This window comes from Oryctolagus cuniculus, chromosome 11 (genome assembly GCF_964237555.1).
Source record: "Oryctolagus cuniculus chromosome 11, mOryCun1.1, whole genome shotgun sequence".
Lineage (NCBI taxonomy): Eukaryota > Metazoa > Chordata > Mammalia > Lagomorpha > Leporidae > Oryctolagus > Oryctolagus cuniculus.
In genome coordinates this window covers 24,445,632-24,459,752 of record NC_091442.1, presented here as the reverse complement: position 1 = coordinate 24,459,752, position 14,121 = coordinate 24,445,632, and the positions used below count along the sequence as shown (strand labels likewise).

At 42.8% G+C, this 14,121-nt stretch overlaps 1 protein-coding gene across 3 annotated transcripts in view; it reads left to right on the top strand.

The window, feature by feature from the left end:
* The window catches only part of CBFA2T2 (CBFA2/RUNX1 partner transcriptional co-repressor 2), a 137,756-nt gene that overhangs the window by 88,213 nt on the left and 35,422 nt on the right, over nucleotides 1–14,121 (top strand). For all 3 annotated transcript variants that reach the window (XM_051846165.2, XM_051846164.2, XM_051846163.2), the window contains exon 2: nucleotides 11,000–11,143. In XM_051846165.2, the coding sequence (XP_051702125.1) occupies nucleotides 11,026–11,143 (118 nt within the window). In that variant the 5' untranslated portion in view covers nucleotides 11,000–11,025. The remainder of the gene's footprint in view (nucleotides 1–10,999; nucleotides 11,144–14,121) is intronic.

The following is a 14,121-nucleotide window of genomic DNA, read 5'->3' as shown; positions in this document are numbered from 1 at the left end:
TGGTTAGTCTTCCTGCCTTTGTTCCCTCCAAAAATAAACGTACTTTTCTTTCTATTAAAAAAAAAAAACTTGACCAATAAACAAATATTAAGGCTAAAAACCTTGGGGGAGTGGCACTGTGGGACAGCTGACCAAGCTGCCACCTTCCATCCCTTTGAGCACCAGTCTGAGTCCCAGCTTTTCCACTTCTGATCCAGCTCCCTGCTAATGCACCTGGGAAAGCAGAAGAAGATGACCTAAGTGCTTGGTCCCCTGCCCCCACATGGGAGACCTGGATAAAACTCAAATAAATAAATCTTAAAACAAACTTTGGGGGGCTGGCGCTGTGGCGTAGTGGGTAAAGCCGTCACCTGCAGTGCCAGCATCCCATATGGGTGCTGGTTTGAGTCCTTGCTGTTCCTGTGGTCTCCCATTTGTGTCCCGACTGCCCTAGTCCCATCCACCTCCCTACTAATGGCCTGGGATTAACAGTGGAAGATAGCCCAAGTGTTTGTAAACCTGTCACCATGTGGGAGAATTGGATAAAGCTCTTGGTTTCTTATTTCTGAAGGGCCCAGCACTGGCCGTTGAAGCCAACTGAGGAGTGAACCAGTGGGTGGAAGATGTCTTTCTTCCTGCCCCCCCCCCCCAGCTCTTTAAAAAATAAAAAAATACATCTTTAAAAAAGAAAAAAGTGCCAAACTTACAATTACCTCCATTCCTCCTCCCAACTAGTGTTATTAATTTTCTGTATATTCTGTCTTTTAAATGTGTATTATTAGTTTGCAGTTCTTTCATATGATTGGCATCCTATTTTTGTTTGCTGGACTGGGGAAGATAAATAGGACAAACCAAGAGTTCATGGGACTCTATTGCAGAGGTAAAGGACACAATGAAAGGCAGAGATGTCACTTTTTTAAACCCCAAAGCTTGACTGACTGATTTAATTGAAAGGTAGAGTTAAAGAAAGAGAAAGATCTTCCATCTGCTGGTTTACTCCACAAATGGTCACAACATCCAGGGCTGCACCAGGCCTAAGCTAGGAGCTGGGAACTTCTTTTGGGTCTCCATTGTGGGTTCAGGGGCCCAAACGTTTGGGCCATCTTCTGCTTTCCCAGGCCCATTAGCAGGGAGCTAGATTGGAAGAGGAGCAGCTGGGACAGGAACTGGCGCCCATATGGGATGTCAGTTCTGCAGGCAGTGCCTTAACCCACTAGCCACAGTGCCAGCCCTGAGATGTCACTTTCTGATGTGTGCATAAGTATAGATTTATTTCTTTTTTTGCATGAATATTAGCCATGTGTTGTTCAAAGAAAGCCATGATGTTTTCGATAATTTTTTTTAATTTTTATTTAAATTTTATTTTTTTTTATTTTAGAAGTAGAATTAGAGAGATCTTCCATCCACTGGTCATTCCCCAAATGGCTGCATCGTTGTGAACTGGGCTGATCTGAACCAGGAGCCTCCTCCGGGTCTCCCTCTTGGGTGCAGGGGCCCAAGCACTGGGCCTGTCTTCTACTGCTTTCCCAGGCCATAGCAAAGAGATGGATAGGAAGAGGAGCAGACAGGATACAAACTGGAGCCCATATAGGATACTGGCGCCGCAGGCAGAAGCTTAGCCCACTATGCTACAGTGCCAGTCCCTGAAAAGTTTATTTTGAAAGAGTGACATAGAAATAAGGAGAGGGAGGGATCTTCATCAGCTGGTTCACTCCCCAAATGCCCACAACAGCCAAAGCTGGGCCAATAGAATCCTGGAGCCTGCAACTCAATCCAGAATTTCCTTGTGGGTGGCAGGATTTCAAGTTCTTGGACTATTATGTGCTGCCTACTACATTCGCTGCTACATTAGCAAAGAGCTAGATCAGAAGTGTAAATGGGACACAGTCCCAGGCACCTGATCATGGGATATCAGCGACCTGAGCAGTGACTTAACCCACTGTACCACAGAAGTCCACCACCTGTAAGTACAGGTTTCTTTAGCGTGTGTTTTATCTTACCTCCTTATGTGGGGGCTGTTTGAGTCAGCTGAGTCCCTGTTCATCCATCAAGATGTCAGACTGGAGATACCCAGATAAAATAATTCCACTGGAGATGCTCAGTGTTGCTGGGGCCATTGCTGGGCTTAAGATAAAGTAGAAGGTTTTGGTCTTAGGCCTTTACCTCAACAACCTTCACTGAAACAATCAGCTCTGTATGCCTTTGCAGTGCCTCAGCTGTGACTTCATGTGGTCAGTATTATGTCTTTAAATAATTTTTTGTGTTTTATTTTCCTTAGATATCAGTTAGTAAAGATTTCTTTATACCCACTATTAAGAAATCAAAATTTTACACATTTACCACCTAAGTGCCTATTGTAAAATAAATAAAATTTTTTAGGCATAGAAGTAAACTAAGAATTAAACACTTGAATTCTTTCAGCTCTTTAATCTGCCATGCAGGGATCAGTAAACTGTTTTTCACTTTCTGTTTCTGTAAATAAAGTTCTTTTGGGATATAGCCAAACCCGTTAGTTTGTGCATTGTCTACAGTGTGCTTCAACAGCAGAGTTTAATAATTGTGACAGAGACCATATGGCTTACACTGCCAAAAATATTTGCTGTCTTGTTCTTTGCAGGAAAAGTTTGCTGATTCCTAGGCTCTAGGAATGTATTAGATAAATTAATTTTCCATTATACTAATAAACATGGTCTAGAAAAAAATTGCTTTTTCAATAACTACTTTGAGTATGTTAAAGCATTAATTTTGCTTTAATTGAGCTATCTTTAAGGTCCTTTGTAAAATATTTTCTTTGCTTGAGTCCTTATGTTTTCATTTTTGTTGGATGATAACTTGTCATTGTAAACATTTCTTCCTGCCTGTGTCTGCATATGAAGTGTGTGTGTTATTGGAAAGTTGGATATGTTGTCAGGTTTGTGACAGAGCCATAATGATGGGAAATGCTCATCCTTAGGCATATACCATGTCCATATTCAGTTTGGCCAACTATATAAGGCCATAACAGTGATCTAGCTTTAGCAAATTAGAGTGGCTGATTCTGGAAATGTTTCTCATCTAACAATTACACATTCAGAATGTTTACCTATCCTTGACAGTGATTGAAGAGGGACTATGGTCCAGGGACTCTTTACTTGATTTTTCCCTTGGCTCTGATCCCAACTTTGGGGGCAGTGTTCAGACAATCCTGTGCTGCCTGTAGAACCAATTTGTCCTCACAGCAAAGTCGTCTTCCCTAGCCATTATACATGATAGTGTGTCTACTTCTCTGTTTCCTCAGTACTGTGCACATTTTTAAGGTTATATGTTTTTCCCTAAGACAGATTGCTGTGTTTTATTTCTGAACTTCCCCACATCCTGGCAAATACAGAACAATCAATAAACTGACGCATCTTCAAAATGGGATATCATGCAATAGTTTTAAGAAAATGAATAATTAAGACTTGCAGGACGTATTGTTATATTATAAAACACAGTAAAAGTAAAAACCAATAAAAAGTTCAAGCAGCAATGTTTCCATGCAGTATATAGATCAGCTGTCTATTCCTGCATAACAGTCTGTCAAAACTTAACTCTCTTCCACTTTGTTACATAGACTGAGTCACTTGGATGGTTCTTCAGCTTTTGGTTTTACTAACTTAACTCATAGTTCACTGAAGTAACTCGACTTAGGTTAGGCTGTCACATGTTTGGGTTGGTTTAGGATGGCTTTAGCTGGTACAACTTACCTTGCTTCTTATCTCATTCTCCAGAACAGTCTTGATTTATTTTTATCACAGAGGTAGGGTTCCAGGACCAAGCTTAAAAGTGACACTTTGTCACTTCAGTCAAACCACATTGGCCAGAGTTATTCAGAGGATTTGGCTGTGTTCTGGGAGTGGGGAAATAGATGTCACTTCTTGATACATTTGCCAAAGGCATGGCCACAGAGATGCCATTATTTGAGGCACTCATTTTGAGGTAATTATACTTTTCTTGTGTCATCATGGGAAAGAAGAATTTCTATATTTGCTCATGAGTGTACAGAGAAAGAATAAAGCATAACCAAGAAACCTATTAAAATGGCTACCTATTGAGTAAGGTATATAGGAATAGGAGTATATATTTTTACATCATATTTATTTTTGAAACATGTTAATGTATGTTTTTATATAGAAAAGAATTCTCTACTTCTTTTCCTGTATTCCCCAAATAATTCTCTTTAAGTTCTTCCAGTTCTTTAGTTAGGTGTGTGGTTTGTTTTAATAAACAGATTTAATAACTACTTCCCTGTCTAGCCTGTTTGGAATGATCAGTATTCCTAAACTTATGCATCTATATTATTTCACTTAAAGTACAGGCATATACATTTGTTTATTTTTAAAGTCAGAGTTTCACATACACAGAGAGAGAGAGAGAGAATCTTCTGTCCACTGGTTCACTGCCCAGATGGCCATAACAGCCAGTGATGGGGCATGTCAAAGCCAAGAGCCAGGAGCTTTATTCGGGTCTCCCACGTGGTTGGCAGGGGCCCAAGTACCTGGACCATCTCCCACTGCTTTTTCCAGGTCATTAGCACGGAGCAGGATTGGAAATGGAATAGCCAGAACACACACCGGCACCCATATGGGATGCCAGCATCTCAGGTGTCACCTTTACTCACTATGCTGCAACATTGGCCCCGGTGCCACAACTTGGCAGCCTCTCCTTATTTCTTTCAGTGATGATAAACTGAATCATTTGACCATGTCTTTCTACCCAAAACTCAGCATAAACATCTCTAATTCCAAATAAAAGGATGGTCTTACAGATTTTTAATCTGATTCAAATAAAACATGTAGAGTGTCTTCTGTGTATCAGCCCTTGGTCTATCCATCATGACCCCACACAATAACCCTTAGTTGTGTTATCCCCAGTGACACATCTGGCTTATGTGCTGCCCCTTCCACATCTGAGTTTGCTTTCTTTCCAGTTTGGGAGTTGCCTTTCCCCTCATGTCCTTGTGTCATTTTGCTTCCGCTCCTTACTTTTCCTTTGCCAGCTTCAAAGTACTTTATAAAAAATTGAAGAGGGGCCGGTGCTGTGGCGCAGTGGGTTAACGCCCTGGCCTGAAGTGCCAGCATCCTATGTGTGCACCGGTTCGAGTCCTGGCTGCTCCACTTCCCATCCAGCTCTCCGCTGAGGGCAGTGGAAGATGGCCCAAGTGCTTGGGCCCCTGCACCCACATGGGAGACCTGGGGGAAGCTCCTGGCTTCGGATCCGCTCAGCTCCAGCCATTGCAGTCCATTGGGGAGTGAACCAGCGTATGAAGACCTATCTCTCTTTCTCTCTGCCTCTCCTCTCTCTGTTTTACTAACTTTCAAATAAAAATAAATAAATCTTAAAAAAAATTGAAGCAATTCAGAATAACTTGCCAAGGCCTTGTTATGAGCTGTTTATCATAGAGGTATCTTCTCAAGCAGCCCTGTAGTATGTTCAGTATTCTTTTGGAGCTACAGAATGGTTCTACTCTTTATTTTCATGTTTGAGTCTTCAAATTCCTATGTGGGAAAATGTATCACAGAAAACTGTTAAATTATTGTCTCTTAACTGTTTTCTAGACATTTTTAGCATGTCAGTGAAGAAGTAAAATTATTCAGATGTACTTTGTCCCACTGGTTCTTCAAGTTGTTTGGCTTTACATGGCTGATTTTGAAACCCCTGTGATTTTAGAAATGCATATGGTAGCATCTGAGTCTTGAATTTTAACCTGTGCGCCCATATACGTTCAAGCTCCTCTTAATGCAAGAGATACATTCTGGGAAATGCATCATTGGACCATTTTGTTGTAGTGTACATCATGGGGATCAGCATGGCCTCTTGATGCAATTGAAAGACTATAGGGGCCCGGTGCTGTGGTGCAGCAGGTTACGAAGCAGTACACTCATAACAGTAAAAAGTATACTGTAGTATATACATGGAGCAGCAACATAAGTCATTTATTATCATCAAGTATATTGAATAGGGCATAATTTTATGAGGGCCATATTTTTTTATATAACTGTCGGTGCAGTTGGTTTGTATACACGAGGATAGCCACAGATATTTGACTGATGTGTTACGACAATGTTATGAATCGATAGACAACATTTTGTGGGATTTTCTTAAAGAATTTTTCATCAGCCTTATATTCTTGGGACCGTCATCTTCATCTGTGTAGTTCATGTTGCCTGAAATGTCCTTATGCATGTAGCACATGGCTGTATTCACAATAATGAAATAACAAATGCCAGTGAACTAAATTGTCAGTTACTGAGAATTTGCCCTCAGAATTGAGCTGAACCTTTGTGACAGAACTAAGAATTATTTTAATTTTCTGTATCAAATACTTTATGGCTGATTTTTTTGTCCAAGTAGTGATTTTTATGGGCTCAAGTCACACTTGAGGAAAAGGAATTTCTTACTGATCTTTACCTAAGAATCTCTGGTATTGAAAAGAGCTCAGGATGTGGTTGGGTCTTTCAGTGTCTCAGGTAGAATGTAACATATCAATTTGTAAAAACTCAGAAATACAATCACCATAATATTGGTGATATAAAGGCATGTCACAGCCATCTTCCCACAGGGGTTTACTCCAGCCTTAGTCTGACTCCCACACAGTGGGTTAAAATGCCTACTCCAGGGGTGGGCTTTTGGCTTAGTAGTTAAGATGGGAGTTAGGATACCACCAGAGTGCTTGGATTCAATTCCAGGGTCTTGACTCCAAATTCCTGCCAGTATGCTCCTTGGGAGGAAGTGGTGCTGGGTTCCTGCCACCCATATAAGAGACCTGGATTGCGTTCCCAGCTCCTGACTTTGACCTAGGCCCAGCCATTGTGGGCATTTAGAGACTGAACCAGGGGGTAGGAGCTCTCCGCCTCTCAGATAAATTAGAGAAAACATTGTTAATTCCTGCTTTGGAATGTACTCCTTACCCATCAACTAACTGAGCAACTGCTTTTTTTCTAGTGTTGTAGACCACCTAGGATAGATCTCTCACCATGAAGTGTGCTTCTGCTTCCCAGCATCCAGCAAAATAACGTGGTACATTGTGCTGGGTGCTTTTTAAACTGTTAGCTTTGGGATCATTTCACCCACTGTCTTTAAGATTAGATGGATAAATTGTTGATAATATACCCATTTTCATAGAAAATGATGTTAATGTTAAGTTGCACATGTTCATGTTCTTTTTTTTATTTTTTTAAATTTTTTGACAGGCAGAGTGGACAGAGAGAGAGACAGAGAGAAAGGTCTTCCTTTGCTGTTGGTTCACCCTCCAATGGCCGCCACAGCCGGTGCGCTGCAGCCGGCGCGCCGTGCTGATCCTAAGCCAGGAGCCAGGTGCTTCCTCCTGGTCTCTCATGCGTGTGCAGGGGCCCAAGGACTTGGGCCATCCTCCACTGCCCTCCCAGGCCAGAGCAGAGAGCTGGCCTGGAAGAGGGTCAACTGGGACAGAACCCAGCGCCCCGACTGGGACTAGAACCTGGTGTGCCGGCGCTGCAAGGCAGAGGATTAGCCTATTGAACCGCAGCGCCAGCCATGTTCATGTTCTGGGTTGAATTGTAAACCCAGATTTTGACACTAAGGTTCCTGTTTTCTAATAATTATTATGTACAAAGCACCTTCTTTATGTCTAGCACTCTTCTAGGTATTACATCAAATCTTACAACTTTCCTCCTCTGGTAGGTCTTACCACTCATTTTATGTATATTGAAAACCAGCCCCAGAGACATGACATGATTTGCTAGCATTTGTGTCAGTTGTGAGTAATAGAATGAGGATTTGCACCTGATCTCTCAATCTGCATATCTTCCTGGTGTAATTTTTGAAACACGAGAATTGACACTTGTGTTACAGTTGTGTGGGTAATGAACCAGAGATAAGTTTTGTCAGTCTATATACAAAACTCAGGGTTGGGTTTCGCTCACTACTTAAGGTTTTGGTTGGTAAGACCATGCAGTTATTGGTTTGCATTTTGTCTGATGCAACTTTTGGATACTGCCAAGTGCTGAATGCTAAAACACATGTCACTCCTAAGCCTTCCTCAGGCCTTTGGCGCCCTTGCTGGTAAGGCAGGTGGTCTGAGAAAAGGCTTTCCCCAGGTTGTGGCACGCTGTGCACAGCAGAGAGCAGTGCGAGACAACTGTCAATTTCTTCCTTCCCTTCTCCACCGCCCCCCAGAAAGCTGGGCCCAGATGGAAGAGCTGGAAGCATGTCAACTGTTCTGAAGGGCATTGAGACAATACTGCCAGGGAGAAAAAGGCAAGCGCACCAGCATATTAGTCTACTGATCAGACAGGGTGACCATAACCCTCACAAAGACAATGTCCTGAACAGAGGAACTGAGAAGGACTGGCAGTGCTGCCTACATGGTTTTGTCAGAGATTTGTAACTTGGGAATGTTGTGTCATTGAATTCAATTTCTTTACTCTTAGGTCTTTTTGTAAAATGTGGTCACTATAAACTGAAACATAAAAATAATATTTGGGGATATTTTTCTCATCAGTCCTGTGAATAAGCAAAGATGTGTCTTATTACCAGGACTATGAACACTTTTGTGTGCATTTTCTTGTTAGCTATGGTTTCAGAGAAAGAAGATTGACTTAGCATTCTCATTTGAACCTTTGCTACCCATGTCTTATACTTTAAATTTATTTCAGTAGTTATTATAGAAGGAATGTATACTATTAACTTATTTTTATTTTATTTGTAGGTAGAGTAAGAGAGAGAGAGAGAGAGAGGTCTTCCATCTGCTTCTTTGAGATCTCCTATGCGGGTGCAGGGGCCCAAGCACTTGGGCCATCTTCTGCTGCTTTCTCAGGCCATAGCAGACAGCTGGATTGGAGGTGGAACAGCCATATGGGATGCCAACACTGTAGGAGGTGGCTTTATCGGCTATGCCACAGCGCCAGCCCCACTATTTATTTTTAAAGACTTATTTTATTTATTTGAAATGCAGAGTTAGAGAGAAAGAGATCTGTCAATCAATCTTCACCTGCTGGTTCACCCCCAAACCGTGAAAACTGCCAGGGCTGGGCTAGGCTGAAGTCGGGAGCCTTGGGCTTCACCCAGATATCCTGTGTGAATGGAAGGGCCCAAGTACTTGAGCCATCTCCTGCTCCTTTGTCAGGCACAATAGCAGGGAGTGGGATAAGAAGTGGAGCAACTGGGACTCTAACCTGTGCCCATATGGTAAGCCAGTGGCTTAATCCACTGCATCACAGCACTGGCTCCAAATGTGTACTGGTTACATAGAAAACGTTGCCTTACTAAAAGGAACAGAGCTCACTTTAAAAGAGATTGTTGGGGGGCCGGCGCTGTGGCACTGTAGTGCCAGCATCCCCTGTGGGTGTCCATTTGGGTTCTGGATGCTCCACTTCTGATCCAGCTCTCTGCTATGGCCTGGGAAAGCAGAAGATGACCCAAGTCCTTGGGCCCCTGCACCCATATGGGAAACCTGGAAGAATATCCTGGCTCTTGGCTTTGGATTGGTGCAGCTCTAGCCGTTGCGGCTGTCTGGGGAGTGAATCAGCAGATAGAATGTTGTGTCTGTCTGTCTGTCTGTCTCTCTCTCTCTCTCTCTTGCCTCTGCCTCTGCCTCTGCCTCTCTGTAACTCTTGTGGTGGTCCTGGTTTTATTAGTAACCAAAATGTGTAACATTTTGCCTTTGATGGGGAAGAATGGCTGTTGTTGTGCCCTAGAAGGTTAGGCCTCCTCCTTTGATGCCGACATCCCATATGGGCACCACTTTGTGTCCTGGTTGCTCCATTTCCAATCCAGCTCCTTGGTGGTAGCCAAGGAAAAGGAGTGGGAGATAGATCAGTGTTTGGGCCCCTGCCACCCTCGTGGGAGACCCAGATGAAGCTCCTGGCTCCTAGCTTGGGCCGGCCCAGCTCTTGGTGTGGGGCCTATCTAGGGAATAAACCAGTGGATTAGCAGATACAAAGAAGATTGTTTCTTCCCTACTCTTCTGTAACTTTCAAGTAAACAAATTAATTAAAAAATCACTCTTCAGTATGAAGTCTTACTCATGTTAATGCAGACCTAATTCTAATATCATTAGTTAGGTTTGATCTAATTTTTCCTCCTGGAATTTTGTTGCTGTTTAGTATTATCAACCTGCTGCTTGTCGTTGATCCTGTAGCTGAAGTAGCTATGTTTAATTTAGAATCAGTTCTACTTTTCATCGCTTTGAACAATATACATCATAAATGAAATTTCTATGCATGATGTTAGAGATTGACTTCATCTCTTTTGAGAGTTGAGACATAAAGATACAGTATTTCATCATGATAAGTAATTTATAAACAACTAATTACATTTCTGTTTCTGTGCCATGCAGTTCAGGTCTACAGGTTAGATTTTTTCCCCCCTATCTGATATGCTGCATTAATAAGGAAAAGCCTTTGCAATTTTTAACCTTTCTCAGCCACCATCTAAACTGTTAACTGTTAATTCATATACCCCTTGACCTGTCCCTTTGTTCTAGTGTCAGGTTGACAAAACAAAGTATCACAGACTGGGTGGCTGAAGACAATAGAAGTTTATTTTCTCACAGTTTAGTCATTCAGAAGTCCAAATAAAGGTGCTGAGTCTTTCTGGAGAGCTCAGTGGGGAGGCCCTGGCAGGGCTATCAGCGGCATTCCTTGGTTTGGAGAAGCATCACTTTAGTGACTGCATCTGTCACCAAGTGTTGGTCTCTCTCAATGATTCTCTTCTTTTCTTCGTTAAGGATGACACTTACATTCACTTTGGATTTAAAGCCTACACAGATAATCCAATGTGATCGCTCCTGTGGAGAACCTCCCCTAGTTATGTCTTCAGACACCATTTTCCTATATAAGGTAACAGCCACAATCCCAGATGTTAGGATATGGACGTATTTTGGGGACTGCCACTCAGCTTGTTATACTAAACGTCTGCTTAACTTGTCATTATTCTAGAACAGTATGTAGGTATTTCAGTTTGTCGCTATTTTTATTCTGTTATAAAAAAGCATGACCTTTGTTTCTTTTATTCTCTGTAGTTGGTCCTGAGAAAAGGGTGCCAGCAATGCCTGGGTCGCCTGTGGAAGTGAAGATACAGTCAAGATCCTCACCTCCTGCCATGCCACCCCTCCCACCGGTCAATCCTGGAGGACCGCGGCCGATGTCCTTTACTCCTACAGCATGTGAGAGCTCTTAATTGCTTTGGTTTGTGGCTCAGGTTGCCATTTGAATCTAGGTGACTGACTTCTCTTAAGTCTTGCAGATACGCTATTCATTTTGAAATGCTATTAAAATATATGGATAGATGAACATAAATGTATCTGGTTGTTTCTTATTTTTACTGCCCGGGTAAGTGGTGGCAGTAGTTAAGATACCACTTAAGACACCTTCAATTCCACATCAGAGGATCTGGGTTCGAGTCCAGGCTATACTCTAGGTTCTGATTTCCTCCTAATGGACACCCTTGGACATAACGGGGATGGCTCAAGTGGTTGTGTCCTGCTAACCATTTATAGACCTGGATTGAGTTGTAGTGTGCAGCGTGCCCCCCCCCCCCCCCCCCCCCGCAGCGTTCTGGCTGATGTGGTCTTCTGTGGGAGTAAACTAGCAGATAGGAGTTCACACACTCACCCAGTATTTTTCTCTGCCTCCCAAAGAAATAAAATAAATATTAAGAAATCGCTATTTTCTATCTGAGAATAGTACTTACCTATTTAGAAGTCTAAATATTTTATTTTCATGGTATTTAGCGGCTATTATTTCTTAGACTCGAACAATGTCATTTTGAATTTCTGTACTGATTTATAAGATTCAAAATTCGTTTCTTAGGGGTTGGTATTGTGGCATAGCAGGTAAAGCTGCTGCCTGCGACACCAGAATCTCATATGGGCACCAGTTTGAGTCGTGGTTGCTCCACTCAAATCCAGCTCCCTGCTAATGGCTTGAGAAAAAGCACAGAAGATGGCCCAAGTGATTGGGCCCCTGCTATCCACATAAGAGACCTGGCTGAAGCTCCTGGCTCCTGGCTTTGACCTGGCACAGCACCAGCTATTGTGAACATCTCTAGGGAGTAAATTAACAGATGGAAGATCTCTCTCTCTCTCTCTCTCTCTCTCTCTCTCTCTCTCTCATCCTCTCTCTGTAGCTCTGACTTTCACAATAAATAAATACGTATTTTAAAAAGTATATTTTTTTTTGGCTGGCGCCGCGGCTCACTAGGCTAATCCTCCACCTATGGCGCCAGCACACCGGGTTCTAGTCCCGGTTGGGGCGCCGGATTCTGTCCCGGTTGCCCCTCTTCCAGTCCAGCTCTATGCTGTGGCCTGGGAGGGCAGTGGAGGATGGCCCAAGTGCTTGGGCCCTGCACCTGCATGGGAAACCAGGAGGAAGCACCTGGCTCCTGGCTTCGGATCAGCACAGCACGCCGGCCGTAGCGGCCACATGGGGGATGAATCAACGGAAAAAGGAAGACCTTTCTCTCTGTCTCTCTCTCTCACTAACTCTTCCTGTCAAAAAATTTTTTAGAAAACTTATATTTCATAGAATTATAAAACTACTTCTAAAACTGTTCTATGGCTATCATGGAAATGTCTTAACAAAATAGAATGTACTGTCCTAAGAATACCATAACAAAAGAGCACAGAATGGGTAACACTTATTTTCTCTCAGTTCTGCAGTTTAGAAATTGAAGTGGAAGGTGTTGGTTTCTTAAGCCTTTTTCCTTACCCTACATACATCACCAGTGTCTTCCTCTACTTAGAAAGGCATTAATGAGTTTGGAATAGGACCACTCATTTGAGCTCATTTAACCTGGGTTCTTTAAAGTCTCTGCCTGCAAGTACATTGTAAGGTACAAGGGGTTGGGACTTCAAGATGAAGTTTCAAGAGGGCACAGTATCCCTCTACTGGTTCACTCCACACATGGTCCCAACACCCAGCGCTGCTCCAGGCTGGAGTCAGGAGTGTCATCCAGACCTCCCAGTTGGTGACAGGAGCCCAAGCACCCAGACCATCTTCCATTTCTTTCCTGGGCATATTACCAGAGAGCTGGATGAAAAATGGAGCAACCAGGACACAAACCAGTACCCATATGAGATCTGGCTTGCAGGTGATAACTTAATCCACTCCACCAAAATGGTACCACTGGCATAACTACTTTTGAAAACTGTCTTTCCAGTATGCACTGCTGCTGAATTTTCACTTACCCTGTCTGGTGTACATATTCTAAAAAGATGCCAATTTAAAACTTAGACAACCACACACACACACACACACACACACTTGTTGAGGGACAAGTTCATAGAAAAAAAAATTAAGTAATTTGAGAGGCAGGACAAGAAAGAAACACAGAGTTCCTATCTCCTGGTTTTTTCTCCATGACATCCCAGGCTGTACTATGCCAAAGTCAGGAATTGGAGGCTCAGTCTTAGTATCCTGTATGGGTGACAGAGACAAAAACACTTGACCCATACAAGGTATGCCTTGCTGCCTCCTGTGGTGCACACTAGGAGGAAGCTAGAATCAGGAGCAGAAGTGGGCCATGAACCATGTACATAGGCAACACAAGGATGGTTGATAAAATCCCCATGGGCCTCCCTGGAGATGCAGTTCCAGCATATTCAGATAAAGTGCTTATATATGGGCAGTGCCTGAGCTGAAACATTCACTTAGTTTGTGAAACATGCATATTAGGAAAATAATGTACAGATTACAAATTTCTATCAACAATAAGCTTTGTTTTGTAGGTGTCATTGATTTATTTGTTTATTGAAAGGCAGATGCCATAAGAGGGAGAGAAAAGTCTTCCATCTGCTGATTCAGTCGACTGCCCATAATAGCCTGGGCTGAGCCAGGACAAAGCCACAAGCCCAGAACTCCACCAGGCTGTCCCTTGTGGGTGACAGAGTTCCAGGTACTTGGGCCATCATCTGCTGCCTTCCTTGGTACATTAGCAGGAAGCTGGATCAGCAGCAGAGTGACCGGGCCAGTGTTGTGGCTCAGCGGGCTAAAGCCCCAACCTGTAGTGCTGACATCCTGGTTTGAGTTCCAGCAGCTCCACTTTATTTTTATTTATTTATTTATTTATTTATTTATTTATTTATTTATTTTTGACAGGCAGAGTGGACAGTGAGAGAGAGACAGAAAGAAAGGTCTTCGTTTT